Source organism: Panthera leo, chromosome A2 (genome assembly GCF_018350215.1).
Source record: "Panthera leo isolate Ple1 chromosome A2, P.leo_Ple1_pat1.1, whole genome shotgun sequence".
In the NCBI taxonomy this organism is placed as follows: domain Eukaryota; kingdom Metazoa; phylum Chordata; class Mammalia; order Carnivora; family Felidae; genus Panthera; species Panthera leo.
Window position 1 is genome coordinate 52,119,353 of NC_056680.1, and position 18,405 is coordinate 52,137,757.

At 51.4% G+C, this 18,405-nt stretch overlaps 1 protein-coding gene across 1 annotated transcript in view; it reads left to right on the forward strand.

Annotated features, from left to right (window-relative positions):
• The window catches only part of SLC6A11 (solute carrier family 6 member 11), a 133,797-nt gene extending 121,060 nt beyond the window's left edge, over window positions 1-12,737 (forward strand). Inside the window, exons 10-14 of the mRNA XM_042910851.1 lie at window positions 146-283; window positions 4,250-4,352; window positions 5,208-5,308; window positions 6,091-6,261; window positions 10,254-12,737. Of these exons, the coding sequence (XP_042766785.1) occupies window positions 146-283; window positions 4,250-4,352; window positions 5,208-5,308; window positions 6,091-6,261; window positions 10,254-10,406 (666 nt within the window). The 3' untranslated portion in view covers window positions 10,407-12,737. The remainder of the gene's footprint in view (window positions 1-145; window positions 284-4,249; window positions 4,353-5,207; window positions 5,309-6,090; window positions 6,262-10,253) is intronic.
• Window positions 12,738-18,405: the final 5,668 nt, after the last annotated feature.

Genomic DNA, 18,405 nt, shown 5'->3' on the forward strand with positions numbered 1-18,405 from the left:
CCCTCTGTCAGTGTGAGTGTGGGAAGGAAGGTAAGGCCAGCGGGCGAGAAGCCCAGGGGTTAGACGTGTTGCACTTGTCCAGAGCCAGGGCCACTGAGAACCGGCTTTCTCCTGGACTTGACACCATCCTCTCTGCCCCGTCCAGTTTGTGTGCGTGGAAAGCCTCGTGACCGCTGTGGTGGACATGTACCCCAAGGTCTTTCGGAGGGGCTACCGGCGGGAGCTGCTCATCCTGGCTCTATCAGTCGTCTCCTATTTCCTGGGCCTTGTGATGCTAACGGAGGTGAGCCATGTGGACGCAAGTAAGCAATGTGAACACGGTAACGTGACGGTTAAGTGCCTGGGCTCTGGCTTAGGCAGGTCTGAGGTCAAAGCCCAGCTCTGGAATTGGCCATATGACCCTGGGCAGGTCTAGTACAGGTCTAGGACTCAGTTTCTTCTCTTTGTAATGGGTTGTTGTGCAAATCATTCGAAGTTCTCCTTGAGCCCCTAGCATAACGTCTTACGCGTGTGAAGGCTCAGCTAAAGGTCACCGTGGTCGCTACCAGACAGGAGTGAAACTCGGAAAGGGAGATACTGGGTTTATCTGTAGTCATGAGCCTCTGGATGCCCGGACCACTCTCACTGTAACTTCTGGGTGGAAGGGACAGTGTTAGCTATGCACCCTTCAACCAGGTACTGCTCTTGGACTAACATTCAGAGCAGGCTTTTCTGGGACATCACTGAGAACGACACACATGAGGATGTATGGCACCTTCAGGCACTGTGTGTCTGAGCCCCAGAACCCCTTATGTATCCCTCTTCTTGCCTCTGCTGGGCCTGTGGGTGAGGAGGGGTTCACCATTAACCCCTCAAATTAAGACTCTCTTGGGGCACCTGGGGGGGCACCTCGGTTAAACGTTAGACTTCAACTCAGGTCATGATCTCACGGTTTGTGGGTTTGAGCCCCATGTCGGGCTCTGTGCTGACAGCTCAGAGCCTGGAGCCTGCTTTGGATTCTTTGTCCTCCTGTTTCTCTGCCCCTCCCCAACTCTGTCTCTCTCTCTATCTCAAAAATAAATAAACATTAAAAAAAAAAAAAAAGGCTCATAATACCATGTTTCTCCTGCAACCATCCTGTCCAATACTTTCTCAAGTACCTTGAGGTGGTGACATTAGGTATCTTTTCCCCCGTACTCACAAAATTAGTTAGTTTAAAAAGAAAAAAACACAGAAAACTGTTGCTGGGAAACAAGAAGAGGTTTTGTAAGAAACGTGGAAAGAGATGAGGGAATTCCAGATCCATCAAAGCAGCTGAGGTGATACTGAGGTCAGTCTGGGGAATCTTCCGCATCCTCTGCTTCTCAGCTCAGAGGCTGCCTCCTGGAAGCCTCCTCTGCTTTCCTTCCTTCAAGCACTTTGTTCCAGGCTCAGCCCAGCCTTTCTCCCACCTTAGAATGACCCCTCCAAGCACCTGTCTCTCCCCTACCAGGCTCTGAGGTCCTTGAAAACAGGAGCTGGCCTTGCCGGGCCGGTGGGCTCTCTTCCCTTGGGGCCTCATAGGGGGCAGGCACTCAGGGCGTGGTGGCTGGTGTTATTAGTGTTCCTAGTCATTGTCACATTAATGGAAGTGATAATCAGCTTTGTGCAAATGAATGGTGTGGCATTCTATCTCTCCTCTTTCCACTGGGGAAACCAGCCCTGCAGTGAGCAGGGCTTCATTAAGTGCTGATTCATTACACAAAGTAGAGTCTTTTGTCACCTACGTACAAATTGGGGGGTTAACGTAATGAGTTAAAGGGGGCTGGTGGGGAATGGGCTGCAAGAAGATAAGCTGGGCTGTGGGCGTGGATGTCACTGGCCTGGAGCAGGCGGGCAGAGGACCCTGCTGGACCTCCCGTGCTGGGGGCCCCGGGCCTCCCAGAGCCTGCTTGCCCACCCTTCAACCTGAGGGCGTGGATCTGCCCAGGGGTGCCTCCTAGCCCCCAGGGAGGTGCTGACCATTCATCAGCAGACGCGTGGGCTTCACATGCCGACCTTCTGCCTCCATGCAGGAAGATCCGTGAGTGAGCGCAGCAGGAAGTTCAGATGGCCAAATGGGCCGTGTCCGCCCCAGCCTCCACAGTAATTGCCGGCGAGATCCTCTCCCTTAAGTATACACATTTAAAGTTCGGCTCTGGGGAAGAAATAGGCCACAGATTTCTTGTCTTCCACGAAGGCAGTGTGGTGGAGGGTTAAGAGCACAGGCTGTGCGGCAGTCGGCCTAGGTTGAGTCCTCAGCCCAGTGACTGGCTAAAGCCGGATGACTCTGTGCCTTGGTTTCCCCCATGAACACCGAGGACAGCAGTCGTGCCTGCCTCGTAATTAATTGCACACGCTGCAAGGACCAACCAGACTGAGACCCGGCACGCAGTTCACTCAGAGCCTGGTGCTTGGAGAGCGCTGCATATGCATGTATGGTGTTCATGGAAGAAGACGCTCAGGAGAGCCCTTGGGAGCGTGGTCTCTGCTTTTAACTCAGAAAGCCACACCCACTGCTGGTCGCAGAGGAGCCTCCAGCTGGCTCCTTACTCTCACAGACCTGAATATCCACCACATCCGGCACCGATGGTAGGCCCCAGACCAGATACGGCCCAGAGATCCCCTTTGTTTCACCCACAATGTGTTTTTAAGAACATGAAGAGGTTGCCAACTATTCAGGAGAGAAAGATTTCTCAGGAAAGCCTGGATTTCTGGCATCTTGTAGAAAATCTGCATATGTGGCCGCACTCAGACCTGCCTCCCCCAGCGACTCAACCAGACTTGTGTGTGGCCAAATAGCACCAGTCCCCACCACTTCCTGCCAACTGGGCCAACGTCTCTCCCTTGTGTTACCTGTCTGGCCCTGTAGGCACTGAGATGTTGCCCCTGATGAAGCTGAAGAGATGTGAGGAAATAGTCCCAGCCTGTGTGTGGTCTCACAGGGTAGGAGGAGGCCCTGGGGGCTGTGGGAGCACAGACCAGAAGCTTAATTCCAATTACATCCCTGTGGCAGACACACAGGAGGCTGTCCAGGCTTTGTCCTGGCCTCTTACCCTCCTGTCCTGGCATTCACAGTGCCTCCCCCAACCAGACCCTCCTTCCCTTTTCGACTTTTATTTCTCCTGCTGTTGGTTGTGTTCCCCTAAGGGCAGTCACGTATTATAAAGATTTTCTGTAAGGATCCCAACCCTTCCCACACCTGTAGCTGGCCTCCCCGCCTCCCCCAGCCCAGATGCCATCCCTCCTATTTAGGAACCTTCCCGGATCACCTTGGCCACCTGAGCTTATACCTCCCAGGCCTTTCCCTGAAGTCCATCATCACAGATGTATATACCACAGAGCTGGCCCACGCCAATCCTGCATTCCACAAAGATTACACACCTAGTCTGTGCCAAGGCCTTGACCAGAAATGGACACAGCTGTGGACAAGCCATTCAGAGTCCCTCCCCCACGGGGCTCTCACTCCACACAATTCAACTTGCAACTATCGGGGACCTACTTCGAGCCAGGCCCTGCGCTGGCAGGAGACAAAACTGGTGTGGGGGCCTCCCCAGCAGAGGCCCAGAGCTAATAGAGCAGCTTATGGGAAAACTTGATTTAAAAACTGTGAATCCAGAAAATGTGCTACAGAGGCTTTCAGGGAGGGCTTCCTAGATGAGGTGACATTTGAGCTGAGCTTTGAAAGAACTTACCAAGCAAAAGGAACAGCACAGAGGCAGGATGATCCCTTGGTCTGTCGGGGGGAAGCGCGTTGAAGTCGGCTGGTAGGAAGGCAGACAAGGCCGAGTGAGAGGGCAGCTGTGACTGTCAGGCTGCCTGAAGCCAAGGGGTAACGTTAAGCTGTGGAGGCACATGGTTGGATTTGCGTGTTATAAAGGTCCTGGTGAAAGCTGATGTGCCCAAGGTCTAGAGAGAGGGAGACCTGTGGGGAGGCTGTTAGAGCCATCAGGGAGAGGGGCTGAGGCCACCTCTGGTTTTCCATGTTGTCTTTGGCATGTGGGGAACAGAGACAAGACAAACGATTGCAATCTGAGCACCCCCAGAGGGTGGAATCTTATGGGGTGCCCAGGTGCAGAAGGGATATCGTTTGGGGAAGATAAGGAGAAGCAGTCTGCCCTGGTGGAAGTGACTCCTGGCCGATGGTAGCCCCAGGGCAGAGCAGAGACCTTTCCGAGGCCAGCTGGCCAACCCTGCTCTCCCATGTGTGTTTGCGTCCCTCTGTCCATGTATCTGTCCTCCTGCTCTGCAGGGTGGCATGTACATCTTCCAGCTCTTCGACTCCTATGCTGCCAGCGGGATGTGCCTTCTCTTTGTGGCCATCTTTGAGTGTATCTGCATCGGCTGGGTGTATGGTGAGTAGAGGCTGGGCCCACCCACACCCCGGCAGCCTGCCGTGGTGCCCAGCATATGGACGCCTGGGGCCCGGGAGGGCTCAGGTTCTCCGTGGCTTGTCTCCATCTGTGTCCACCTCTTCTTCCTTTCCTCAGGGGCTCAGCCTTTCATACTTGGCGAGAGAGTTTCTTACTCTCACACCCCTGCAGCACAGGGAGGGGTTCCAGACTCAGGCACTGTGACCTTGGCCCTGTGCTTCTCTGCCCCTGAGCCTCAATTTTCCCATCTGTAAAATGGAGTAGCCCTCACCATGTCTACAAGTAGGAGATAGTGTGGGCAAAACAACAAGCACAGTGCCTGGCCCTCAGTCAGCAGCTGCCTTGTGGTCCTCCTGTTTCCTCCTATATCCTATGAGTGGATGAGGATCTGGACTCATTGGTGATGGACACCCCCACTGGGAGCATAGCTTGGGAACAGGGCCCCCTGTGGGCTGCCCTACTCATTAACAGTCCAGCCAAGCAGTCACCTTCAGAGCCCTGCCCCTGCCCCCACGCATGTCAGCCAGGCCCAGGGTCTGCCTCTCAAAGGGACCACCTTCTACTTTGCTCCCAGAAATGTTTCCTCTTTACTGTTTCCTGGGCCTCACTGCCCAAGGTCAGTGGTGTTCCCAATATCAGACCAGAATTCCTCCTACTGCAGTATATTCTGAAACCTCACATACATAACATCTTGGTAGCTGTTCAGTGGTAAATAAGGTCCCTGCCATCATTTGTCTGTCTCGGGCTGGGAAAAGCAAACACTTCTAGCCTTCTGTCTGAGTCTTGTACAAAAATTCTCTGGGATGTGTGTGTGGCTGTCTGCTTTATCCTGGACAGGAAGCAATCGCTTCTACGATAACATCGAAGACATGATTGGCTACCGGCCACTGTCGCTCATTAAATGGTGCTGGAAGGTTGTGACCCCCGGGATCTGTGCGGTAAGGGCCCTGCCAGAAGCTGCCTCCAGCCCGCCCACCCGCTTTTCCACTCTAGCGCCACAAGCCTGGCCGAGGCTGAAACTGAGGAGGTGATGGCCCCCTGGGTGACCCTCTGTGAATCCAGAGTCCACGGCACCCACCAGATTTCTAAGTTGGAGTCATGGGGTCAGTTTCTGGGCTCGGCCAGGGAGGGGCCTCCCTGGGATCCCAGCTCTGCCACCAGCTTGCTGGGTGACCACAAGCAAGTCTTCTCCCTTCTCGAAGCCTTGGATTCTATACCCACAAGCTAAGTGTCCGGGGCCTGTCTCCGTGGGGCCCAAGGATTGTACCACGGACAATGTTTAGCTTTGCAGTTAACTGAGAAAGCCACAGAATTGAGGGTAAAGTTGGAGCTCATGCTCTGCCCCTCAGGCCAGACCCTGGAGGGGACTTTGTGAATGGATGTTTGATAAAAACTGCAGCCCCGCTGCTCTTTACCAGGTGCTTGGCATGTGAAGCATCTCAGAGCATCTTCACAAACCATCATGGTTTTGAAAGGCAACTTTGAAAGCAACGCCAAGAAGTAGCTAGGGAAAAATGAAAATCCCTGATTGGGCAGAGGCGGTGGATGGGGCTCCTGGGGTGGGGGGGAAGGAGCTCCGAGCCCCGAGGAGGCGCTGGGCCCTGTGGGCGTCCCTTCCCTGTGCCCGCAGTGCTGGCGATCCTGTGCAGCGCCTCCCCTGTCCAAGACCGTCACATAGCCTGCAGCCGGGCCCCCAGGGACCTCTCCTGTCTCTCCACAGGGCATCTTCATCTTCTTTCTGGTCAAGTACAAGCCTCTCAAGTACAACAACATGTATACCTACCCCACCTGGGGCTACGGAATTGGCTGGCTCATGGCACTCTCGTCCATGCTGTGCATCCCACTCTGGGTCTTCATCAAGGTGTGGAAGACAGAAGGGACACTGCCTGAGGTGAGACAGCCCCGGGCAGGAGGCCGGCTGGCAAGGGCAGCTCTGAGGGGGTGCTGAGGCACATGCGGGGACTGGCTCTGCCTCGGGTGGGCCAAAGAGCAGGAGCAAGTCCATGGGTCTTACCTGAGCAGGGAGTGTGTTAAGAATGAGCCCTCGTGTGTCTCTCAGGGAAGCCACTGCCAGCCCCTCCCTGGCAGGTGTTCATTGTTTCCGTTATATCAGGTCATCTATATGAGGCCTTGAGGTTGGGCCAGGTTCTCTGAGTTTCCTCATCTGTAAAATGGGGACAACAGCAGTTCCTGACTTACAGAGGATTTTGTAAGGACTTGGTGAGTTCATACAGGGAAAAGCACTCAGACCAGGACCTGGAACAGAGACTGACCAAGTGGTAGCTTTTACTGCCCTGTTAATTCATGAGGGACCCCATGCCTGGGGCGAAGGGAGGGGGAACACCTATCCCGTGTCATCACCGTGCCAGACTCTGTACATGCTGTATCTCCTTTAGTCCTCAGAGCAAAGCAGGTGCTGGCCTCATTTTCTGCATTCAATAGGTAGAGAAACTGAAGCTCGGAGAAGTTAAATCATTCAACCCAAAGTGAGCATCACACAGCCAAAGCTTAGCAAACCAATTTTTTTAAATTGAGATATGATTGACATATAGCATTAGTTTTAGGTAACAGCATAACGGTCTAACATTTGTATGTATTGTGAAGTGATCACCACAGTTAAGTCTAGTTAACATCTATCACCCCGCAGTTCCAAATGTTTTTCTTGTGATGAGAACTTTTAAGATCTATTATCTTAGCAACTTTCAAATATATAGTACTGTATTATCAACCATAGTCACCATGTTGTGCATTATGTCTCTATGACTTCTTTATTACGTCTCCATGAAGTTTGTACATGCGGACCCCTTTCACCCATTTCCCCACCCACCCCCACCTCTGGCAACCACCAGTCTGTTCTCTGTATCTTTGAGCTCTGTTAGGTGTTGTTTGTTTGTGTGTTAGGTTTTTGTTTGTTTTTCAGTTTTTGGGTTTTTTTAGGTTCCACATATAAGTGATGCCATACGGTATTTGTCGTCTGATTCATCTCACTTAGCATGATACCCTCAACATCCATCCATGTTGTCACAAACAGGATTTCCCTTTCTATGGCTGGGTAATATTCCAGTGTGTGTGTGTGTGTGTGTGTGTGTGTGTGTGTGTGTGTGTGTGTGTATACACACATACACATACATACATATATATGCATGCCACATCTTCTTTATACATTCATCCACGGATGGACAGTTAGGTTGTTTCCATGTCCTGGCTGCTGTAAATAATGCTGCAGCGATCATGGAGGCATACATACCTTTTCAAGTTAGTATTTTCCTTTCCTTCAGATAAATACCAGAAGTGAAATTGCTGGATCATATGGTAGGTTCTATTTTTAACTGTTTGAGGAAACTTCAGAATGCTTTCCATGGTGGAAAACAAGTTTTTTAAAAACAATCTTGTTATAGTATGTTTTACATATCCTAAAATTCACATGTCAGGTGTACCATTCAGTGATTTTTGTAGTAACTTTCTGTGTGTGAGAATCATCACCAGGAGTCAGCTTTAAAACCTGTCCACCACCCTAAGAAGACCCCTCATGCCCTTTCACAGTTTTCCCCATTCCCACCCCAGACACCACGCATCTCCCGTCTCTGTGGATTTGCCTGCTCGGGACACTTCCTGTCAGCGGCATCACACCATATGTGGTCCCTTGGTGGCAGGCAGAGTTACAAACACACCGTGGTACTCCAGAGCATCCGCTGGCTCTTTACTCTCCTTTCCCACCTGCTGGCACATCAGATGGTTTGAGTCACTTTCTCACTCATTTAGGGAACTGCTACGTGCCAGACGCTGTTCTGTTTACAAACACTGCACCATCGAATTCTCATAGTAGTCCCCTGCGGTGGAGGCTCTTCCTGCCCCCGCTTCGCAGAGGAGAAAGCTGAAGCACAGAGAAGTGAAGCAGCTTGTCCAAGAGCACACAGCCTCAGAGTGACAGAGCAGAAACTCTGAAGTCTGGGCTCCCATTGCCTGAGTTTTGCAGCCTCCTTCATCTGCTAGCCTGGCCACACTCCACTGCCAGCCCCTGTCTCTGCCCCAGTGCCACATGACAGGGATCTCAGGGGTTGACCTTTCTCTCTCCAGGACAAGGCCAAAGGGAAATGGGAGTAGTTGTGTGTGCAGACACCCAAATGCAGCTCAGAGCCGGCTTCAACCAGCCTGCCTGCCCACTGAAGGGCCTAAGCTCCAGAAAAAAGCTCCACATATCCAGCCAGAAGGAGCAAGCCGAGAGGGAAAGCCCCTTTCTCAGACCTGCTCATGCCCCCAAAGAAAGTTTCCTTGGCTCCTGCAGGGAATATAGGTCAAGGGCAGTTGGTGAATTTTGATCTGGAACCAAACCATGTCCGTGGTCCCTGCCGGCCCCTGTCCAAACTTCTGTGGCCTTTGGTATTCAGGAATGCTCTATGTCGCCTTACAAATCCTCCAGAGATCAGCTCAGGCCTGGCAAGGAGGGAGGGAGGGAGCGAGGGAGGGCTGGGGAAGGAGAGGCTACTTTCCTGAGCTTCTTCCACGTCCCTAAGCTCACATACCTGCCTCCACAGACAGCAAGGTTCGTTAAAGACAGCAGAACTGGTTTCCAGGCCTTCCCTGAAGGTTCTACCAGCTGACAGGAAGGATCTGGAAGGAATAATGGGGTCACTGGTACTTACGCCTCTGAGAACTGCTGTGAGGATAGATATCTGTGCTAGTCTGTGACAAGCTCAACTAAACTGGACCTCATGTTAATCCTAGGAGACAGGTGCCCTTGTTCTCCCCCTTTGACAAATGAGGACACTGAGATGCAGAGAGGTTAAGTTTCTTGCCCCAGTTCAGTGGCAGAGCTGTGATTCAAACCCAAGCGCCTGGCTCTGGAGCCAGTAGTCTTTGCCCCTGTCCTGTGTTAAGAGCTTAGTGCAGTGCCTGGCACACAGGAGGCGTTCAGCACGGGGGAATCGGGCTGCTTATCCCACCTGGACAACGTAGGTTCAGCCTCTTAGGCATGGCAGTGTCTGCAAGAGAAGACAGAACCTTGATCATGAAAAAACAGGCCTCCCGAGTCTTTGCGGCTTCCCTGGGGGAAAGGTTTTATGCCCAGCAAGGACATCCCAAATCCTGGTATAGTGTCTTCTCCTGATGGAATGTGTGGGGTACATGTGAAGCTGAGGTGTGGGGCTCCAGGCAGCATTGTGGCAGCAGACGTGTGTCAGGAGTCTGCCTGTGTCCTCTGCTCCCTCACTGGTACAGTCAGGATGAGAGTCATGCCATCTGTGCCCAGCCCAGTGCTGGCCACTTTCCAAGTGGAATGGGGCTGTGGCTGTGACAATGTTCCCACCTTCAAGCGTGGCCAGAGGAGCACATGGCACACACCACGTGTTCCCCTGGACAGTGGCAATGTGATCACATCCCTTTTGTGGGAAATATACCCATTTATCCAGCAATCATGTAAACAGCCCTAGAGTGAGCCTTAGCTCCCTCATACAACACCCCTTGGAGGCAAGTACTATTATCCCATTTCACAGAACAGGAAAGTGCAGCTCATAGAGGTTAGATAACTTCCCCAACACAGCTAGTGAGTGGCTGAGCAGAGATTCAAAGCCCAGCTGCTCTTCTCCACCACAGGGAGGGACGAGGCGGTCAGCCCCTGATTACACCCAGTAGGCCAGGTACAAGGCTAAGCACTTGTACAAGCCATCTCCTTACTCCTCATTGTCCCCATTTTCCAGAGGAGGAAACTGAGACCCACGAAGGTCAGTTCATTAGAACAGAGCTCTAAGTGACAGCGCTAAGGCCCAGATCTTGGTCTGATGGCTCTGTGGCCCTGTGGTGTCCACCCATGCAGGTGGGAGAGGCCAAGGCAGGTGCCGGGACCCCGGCAGTCCCTCTCAGACAGCTCTTCTCCTCTCCACGTAGAAATTCCGGAAGTTGACCATCCCCAGCGCTGATCTGAAAATGCGGGGCAAGCTTGGGGGAGGCCCACGGACGGTGACGGTTAATGACTGTGACGCCAAACTCAAGGGCGATGGGACCATTGCAGCCATCACAGAGAAGGAGACACACTTCTGAGCAACACCTCCACCTCGGATGCCTCTCCTTCCTTTCCTCCCCCCACCCCATGTGTGTAAATGAATACCTGAAACATGTATTTCACCTAATGATAGAGGCTTGCTCGTTTTGCACAGGATTTATTAACAAGTTAATTTTAAGGTGGCCGTGTACACTCTGGAAAGTCCCATTCCCCTCCTTGCCCCCAGTTATCATGTAAGTAACATTACAAAGAGATAATACTGTACAGGGACTAGCAGAATCTTCTGTGCTAGGATGGTGTTAACCAATGTTTTCTAGGGGGTAGGGAGAAGTTGTATCATATGGTCAAACTTTTATACTTGGGCTGTGGGGCAGGTGGGGTGGGAGTGATGCCTGTTCTCCGTCAGCCTTTTAGCTGACCAGACCGCATCCCACGCTCGTCCCTGATGAGCTGCCTGTCCTCCATGCCCCCAGGAAGCCTTTGCCTTCAAATCCTGCCCTTGCCATCCCCAATCCCTTAGTAGTGGGTTTGCAGACAGCAAGGCTATGTCAGAGGAGAGAAAGTCCCACCAGACTCAGGACTCCTGGATTATAGCCCACCCCCAACCCCACCTCCGCCCTGATCCCTCTGAGTGACCTTGGGCGCTCCCATCACCTCCCTGGGCCTCAGTTTCCCCACTTCTCAAATGGGGAGGGCTGGATCAGGTGATCTCTGAGGTCCTTCCTGGCCCTGCCACATCTCTTGGGGATTCTCTCGGTGTGCCTCACTGGCTGGCAGGCCTGACCTTGATCTTGGATTATTCTGAAGACTCACTCCCAAGCTATCATCCCTGCATTGCACCTCCTGCTTATTTAAAATCAAGTTTGTTGCGAAAATGATGTGGTGTTTCCCCCTAAAACTCTAGTTTGATGCATCTGTGAGTGGCTCCATTCTCTGAAGTCCTTCCAGGTCCTCAGCCCCCATGAAAAGGCTCCTCCTGTCCTATCCATCTGCTCTCCCCCCTCATCTCTGCCTCTCCATTCTCATGGGGCTCACTGGCATCTCCTGGGCGCTAATATTTGGGGTCAGGAAGCAGCCGCTATTCCCTTGTGGCTGTTTGTCCTGCCGCTGCCCCAGCAGGGATCTGTGTCTAGAACCTTCCACCAGCCTCCCAGGGGAAGGAGCCATAGTAGGGCCTGAACCCTGGTTTTCTCCTCTGACCCCTTCTCCATCTGCCTGTCACCTCTTCTCCTTCTTACTGTCCTCTGCCCTCCTCTCTCTCCCCCTGTCCTACTTCCTCTCAGTCCTCCCCATCTTCTTTCCTACCACCAGCAGACCCTCCTCACAGAGGCTTCTTCCCCACCCTGTTTTTGGGAGCCATCCTACCTGCCTCTCTCACCAGGTGGCTGAGAAGCCTTGGCACTTATACTGGAGGGGAGAACTGGGCTCCCACCCCTCCCTCTGTGCAGGCCTGGGGTTGCTGGGGGGTGAGGCCAGTGCTGCCTCAGACCCCTCTGCCTGACCTCTCTTCTTTAACTGGATTTCATCAACCCTCTCTCTTGGATTCTGAGTTATTTGGGGACAGGGAAGGTGCATTCTTTATCCTTTTCCTGTATGTTGCTGGTTTTATTTGATGGAAACAGGAGCTTTCTCCAAACTAAGACTTGAGTTTCCCATAGGGAACCCACCTGTTTGATTCACCCAAAACTTTCCAAACTGACAGCTTCTCTGCTCTGGCCAGCCCCCACCTGAAGCCCAAGTTTGCTAGAAGGGATGCCCAATGCCCACCCCCGAGGCAGGTTGGGACGCCTGGTTCTGGGCCCCCTTTTGCACACACTGCCCAGGCCTGCCTGGCTCTCCCTACGCTGTCTGACCTGGTGGCCCCAGAAGTGGACCCGGGAAGATTGGGCCTTGTGCTGAGCCTCTGCTTGTGTCTGTCCTCGGCTACTCTTCTTCTCCCACCAGGTCCCGGGGAAGGAGACTCCCCCCTGCTGCTGCTACCGATTCTCCACCTACAGCTCTGAGGTCTCGCTGGGGACACACTGCATTGTACCTGTGGCACTTAACATTTCACTCACTTAACACTACTCATGGGGCAGGGCGGAGGGAGGGCTTTTGCTCTTTGTTTTTTGTAATTTCCTACTAGTATTTGGGCAACTTGGGGTGGGGCAGGGAGGGAAATGTGGGGGCAGGGGAAATGTCATTGTGGTGACTTTTTTGATATTCATTAGAAACAATACATCCTTTCTGAGATATTTACAGAATTATTAAAAAATGAAAAAGGTTGTACTGTTTTACATAATGAACGTTTTTATTGGGTATTCAAAGGGCACACGATTGTCTGCTTACTCATTTTTAAAAATTAAAGGAATGAACACACTATATGTGGCTGTTCCCAGCAGAGTGGTATTCATTGAGTTGCTCTTCCTGTACTGTATTACCTCCACGATATACCTGCAAAACCACCTTGGTTCCATACTTGGAGGTTGCCGTTTTAACTCAGGATTACATATTAGAAGCACCCAGGGGCGTTGTAGGAGCCCACACTTCCTTTCCTTCCTCGCCATACATTGAACATCTCCTTGTGCTAGGTCCTCTACAAAAGTTGTCTCTTTACTCCTTCAAAATAGTCCCATAACAGAGGCTCCTCCCACATATTACATCCCCCGCTTTACAGATAGGGGAAATTGAGACACAGAGAAGTCAGGTCTGTCTGAACTCAAAACCCAGTCTTGAATCACTGTGCCTTACTGTCTCCATGCTGGCAGACCTGCATGTCTGAGGCAGACAAGGTAGGGTGGAAAGACATGACAATTTGAAACATGCAGCCCTGGTTTGGGCTCCAGGATAGTCCACAGAACAGTAAGATCATCCATATACAGTGTCTGCTCATTCCTGTGTGGTTGGCTCTTCTGTTTAAAATCCCTGATCTCAGGATCCACCCAAACCTGTCTTGGCCTCTCACCCTCTCTCAGGCAGTAGCATCCGCTCACAAGGAACGCGTTCCCACAGAGTTCCAGGTTCAGAAAATCTCTGATGGCCAGAGGGTCCCTGAGAACTTAATAATTTCATAGAGCCACAGGGATTGGTACAGTCACCTATCTGCCACCATTCCCTCCTCGTGTCTGAAAGTGTATCAAGCAGTTGGTGCAAAGAATTTAAGACACAAAGAGACCGGGTCACAGAAATGTGGGTCTCCCTCATCCCCAGGAAATCTGATTTGCAGACACTTAAGCTTACAGAATTGTAACCTATGGCATTATTTTACCCAGTAGACCCTGTAGCCTGCAGTGTGTGCTAGTGACCCCTGATGGCCAAATGTGACCCTGCAGCCTAGCTCTGTTAGGCACTGCAAATAACCAGAGCACAGAGGAGGTTTGGAAGTGAAGTCAAAGTCTACTCAGACCTAGGAGATTTTCCTCTGGTTTTGGGAAAGGGGGCAGGGGAGGGAATCAGGCACTGAGGAGCTGATACTTTCTGCTGAGGGCTGCAGATTTTATAAATTGGGTCATGTATTCAGCAGGCTTTTACTGAGTACCCGTCATGTTTCCTGCCTGGACCTAGAACTGGGGATATTAAGACAAATGGAAAATCCCCTTTCCTTGAATGTTTCTGCTCTTTCAGGTCAAGAGGACAGGTGTCCACACTCCCCTGGACAGAGGTAAGTACATGGAGAAGCTGTTCTTGCTTCCTATCCCCAGCCTTCTCCAGCTAGTTTGAGCTCTGCACTGCATCCCTGGGCAAGTCTGCCCACTTTTCTGGACTTCAGCTTAGCCATTGGGAGAAAGGTGAAGAAAATGAAATGCAGAGAGGAAACATCTGGCTTAAGAATCCCCTAGAGACACTCTGCACTGTCTCAGACTGTTAAAAATCAAATGGATCATTGACCCAGGCAGCTTGTTAGCCATTAGGGAGCAAAGTCCATCTGTTGCCAACTCTTGGCCTTCTTTGCCTCTCAGGTTTGAATAAGATCACTTTACGGGGTGGGGGGGGGGGGCGGGCGGGGATGCACATGTACTGTTCGAGAAACTACAGGGTGGAATGTGCCAGGGCCCAAGTGCTCTGGGAGTGCCAAGCATGGGGAAAGAACTCTTTACTGAGCACCTACTGTGTTCCAAGTGTCATTCCTACATTACTTCACCAGAGCATCACAACAAATCTAAGAGGTGTTATTAATCCCATTTTCATATGGAGGAACTAAAATTCTGGAGATGGTAAAAAATTTTCCCCCCCACCTACCCAAATGATACCAGATATACCTCCTGGAAGATGAAGAAGCTAGGCTGGACCAAGGCTTGTTGGGTCTAAATAGAGCCCATGTGCCCAACCTCTTAACCAAGGATGTGGGACTTGAGCTGCACCTTGAGGGATGTGAAGATTTCACCAGCGAGAAGAACATTTGAGATGAGGGAACAGCCCGAGCCAAAGTAGAGGTAGTGTACTGTCTTTGGGGGAACATGGTGGAAACGAAAGTCCTCCCCATCCCTGGTATACTCTTACAACTCCTTGTACAACCTCACCAGCTGTGAGGGTGGCCCCTCCTCATTCTCTCAGAGCAAGGGGGTTAAGTAACACCATGCTCCTTTGGGATAGCACTGTGCAAGTCCTGGCACAGAGTGGGTGCTCCATGGGACAGGGACTCCAACGAACAAATTCTTGGCTTGCCATAGAGTGGGGAACCATGGGAAAGGGAATCAAAAGGCACTGAAGACCCACTCGGTGCTGAAACCATGCGGGGATCCTTCATATGTATCACCTTGCCCTCAATCCCCTTGTGGATTGCCATGGTGTTCATTTTCTACCAATGAGGAAACAGGCTCAGAGAAGTAGAGTAGGCAGCCCAAGGTCCCAGAGCTGGATAGTTGCAGGGCTGCTGTAACAGCCCCATGGGATTCTGGCTCCAAGGTTCATGCACTTTCCACAGACCACTTTTGGGAGCCATCGAGTGCCATCACAGCCATCAGCACTGAAGAATCATTAAAGACCATGGAGAAACGGATGATGGAGGCCAGGTGGGGAGGGCTGGAAAGTCTCTAGGAGCCTTGAAATATCTTTTGGACACGAGACTTCTGGAAGCCTCCATAGTTTCTCAGAAATGATAGAAGGTCACTGGGGTTCAGTGAGATGGAAAAAGGGATGTTTGGGGCTAATGAGAGGCACTGAGAGTGGAAGGGACCATTGGAACCCTGGAGACCTGCAGGAGAGGTTGAGAGGTACTGAATGAGGAGCTAGAATTATGTGGAATCAGTGAGAGATGGAGCCTTTAGGAGTTACGAGGGGTTGAGCATACTGGAGGGTGGGTATGGGAGTTCTTAGGGGACCACTGGAAAAAATGAAGGCTTTTGGGGGGCACTTCAGAGTTGCTAGGGGCCATAAAGAGCTGTAAAAAACTATCAGAGCCCTTGGTCATTACTGGGGGACACTAGAGCCATGCAGAGTTCTGGGGCCACTTAGGGTCCCTGTGGGAAGCAAGTCTCTGAGGGGCACCCTGTAGGATGCAGCCTTGAGGGAAGTGAAGGAGGGGAGGAGGAGAGCTTGGAAATGCTCCTAGAGGCGGGGCATAGACATTAGAGATAAGGTGACGGAATGAGGACAGGGAGGGCCTACCTGGCAGTGATGCGGAGGCCCAGCCAGAACTGCAAACATCAGGAGGCAGTGGGCAAGTTGTGCCTGGGCCCAGGACTCTGTGAACTTGACCTCACAAGAGTGGAGCAGGCTTGATTCTTCTGGAGATGCCCCACCTGGGTGTACCAATCAGCCAACACTTGGCTTTTCTTACTCTCCACGGAATTTTCTCTGCCTGCCTTTTGAGTACCTCTCCAAAGCCAATCATTTCTGGAAGGAGCAGGCTCTGGTAGTCTGAGCAGGAGCTTGGCCCCAATAGGGAAGTCTGGGATTTTTCTGTGGGAGCCCCTGGTCAGAGGGAGAGAGGGGACAGAGGAAAGAGTAGAGCACAGGCCAGTACCATTGACCACCTGAAGTACCATTTATTCAGCACCTACCATGCACCTGGGATAGGCTCAGGTATTTTCCATAAGCTGGAAAACAACCACTTCAAGTGTGATTCATTCCCATTTTACAGATATGGAAACAGGCCCAGAGAGGTAGGGGAAGAACTTACCCGATGTCACATAGACTGAGCTGGAATTCAAAGCCAGGTGTATCAAACCCGGAGTCCTTAGTTTTTTCTCTATACCAGGTGACTATTGGGTTGGCCTGAGTCTCTTGCAGAGAAGACTGGGCCTTGGGCCTCCCTCTCCTTCCTCGTCACCTCCCTCCCACCCAGAGTCCTGGGCTCAGGCGGGCGCTGGTGACAGCAAATCAGCCACCAGGTGGCGCTGCTGCTAAACCCAAGCCCCCTCCCCATGGTCCAGGCTCTGACTAGTAAGGTCAGAATTGGACCTAGGGCTGCAGGGTCCAGAGGCTTCGCTCTGGGTGCCCAGATGAGGGACCAAGAGGCTGCCCTTGACAAAAGGATGCAATTCACCCTTCTCACCTCGCCCTATCCCTTGCTTCTGTTGGAAGCATTACCCCAACAGCTAGACACACCTGCTTTCAGCTCTCAGCTTCCCCATAATGGCTGGTGGCCTTAGGCAAGTGGCTTCACTCTGACTTCAGTTTCCTCATCTGTGCAAATGGACAGAATAGGGCTTTTCTGGCAGGGCCGTTGAGAGAATTAAATGAGATAATAGTGTGTGCCAAGTGTCTGGCAAATAGAATGTTATTCTTCTTGGTACCTGGATAGCTCAGTGAGTTAAGTGTCCGACTCGATTTTGGCTCAAGTCATGATCTCACAGTTTCGTCAGTTTGAGTCCCACATTGGGCTCTATGCACTGACTTAGTGGAGCCTACTTGGGATTCTCCCTCTCTCTCTCTCTCTCTCTTTCTCTCTCTCTCTCTGCCCCTCCCCTGCTCACATTCTCTCTGTCTCTCTCTAAATAAACTAAAAAAAAAGTTATTCTCACATGTCACCATTCTCAGGATGACATTCAGAAGGGCCTCAACCCATGTCAAGAGACCCATGTCCTAGTTCTGAACTGTTTGTATGCCTTGGACAAAATCACTGTGCCTCCCTGGGCCTCAATTCCCTCATCTGTAAAATGGGGCTAAGCACAGGAACTCTCTCATTTGGTTATTCTGTGAATTAGGTGACATAGTGGCTCTATGTCATTTGTTTTATAGAGCTCCAAATAAACAGGAAAAAAGATTATTGAAAATATTAAAGTTTCCAGGAGGTTGTAGTTAGGTGAATATGCAGAAGGTGATAAGGTATAAGGAGGGCAGGCCAGCCCCTCATGGTCTGACCAGGAGTATGGGCCGGACTGTGGGTTTTGCCTTGACCATGTACCCACAATCAGGTCCTATCATCCAGACCCTGCCTTGGTATCTGCCCAGCCTCCCCCTAGTCCTTACCTTCCTTTATCTTCCTTCAAGTCCTGCCCCCAACGCATTTGGGCACAAAAAAATATAGAACAGAGATGAGAAAGCTACACACTGAAATATACACGGTGATTATCTCTCAGTGATAAGGTTTGGGCTGATTTTTATTTACTCCCTTTTTTTGGTACCATCTAATTTTTCTTCGACAAAGAACATCTATTGCTTATATTCCAAAAAAATAAAAAACAAAATCAATAAAGCTATTTTAAAAAATCCTCTCCTCACCACTTAGAGGTTGGTTACAAATGAAGAGTCGGGGAATGAAGAATGATTCTGATATGGTTGGAAGAAATGGCGAGCGGGAAAAGGGAGGAGGGTGCTGCCACTACAAACATTCCTTCAGTCCTCAGGTTCCAGCCTCCTCTGGGGGATCCTGAGCATCAGGATGTGGGAGAAGTAAATGGAGCAGGATCTCTCCTCTGGGCCACGTATTTGCACAGCATGTCTGGGCGGTCCCACGTTCCAACATCTTCAAGTGTTGCAGGGAGTTCACTGCAACTGTTTGAGGAGAGAAGGAAGCAGACATACAAGGCAAGGCTGCCTTGCTTTGTTGAGGGCTGACTGTGTGCTAATTACTGCCACTCCTTTTATCTCATCAGACCCCCCCCACCACCACCC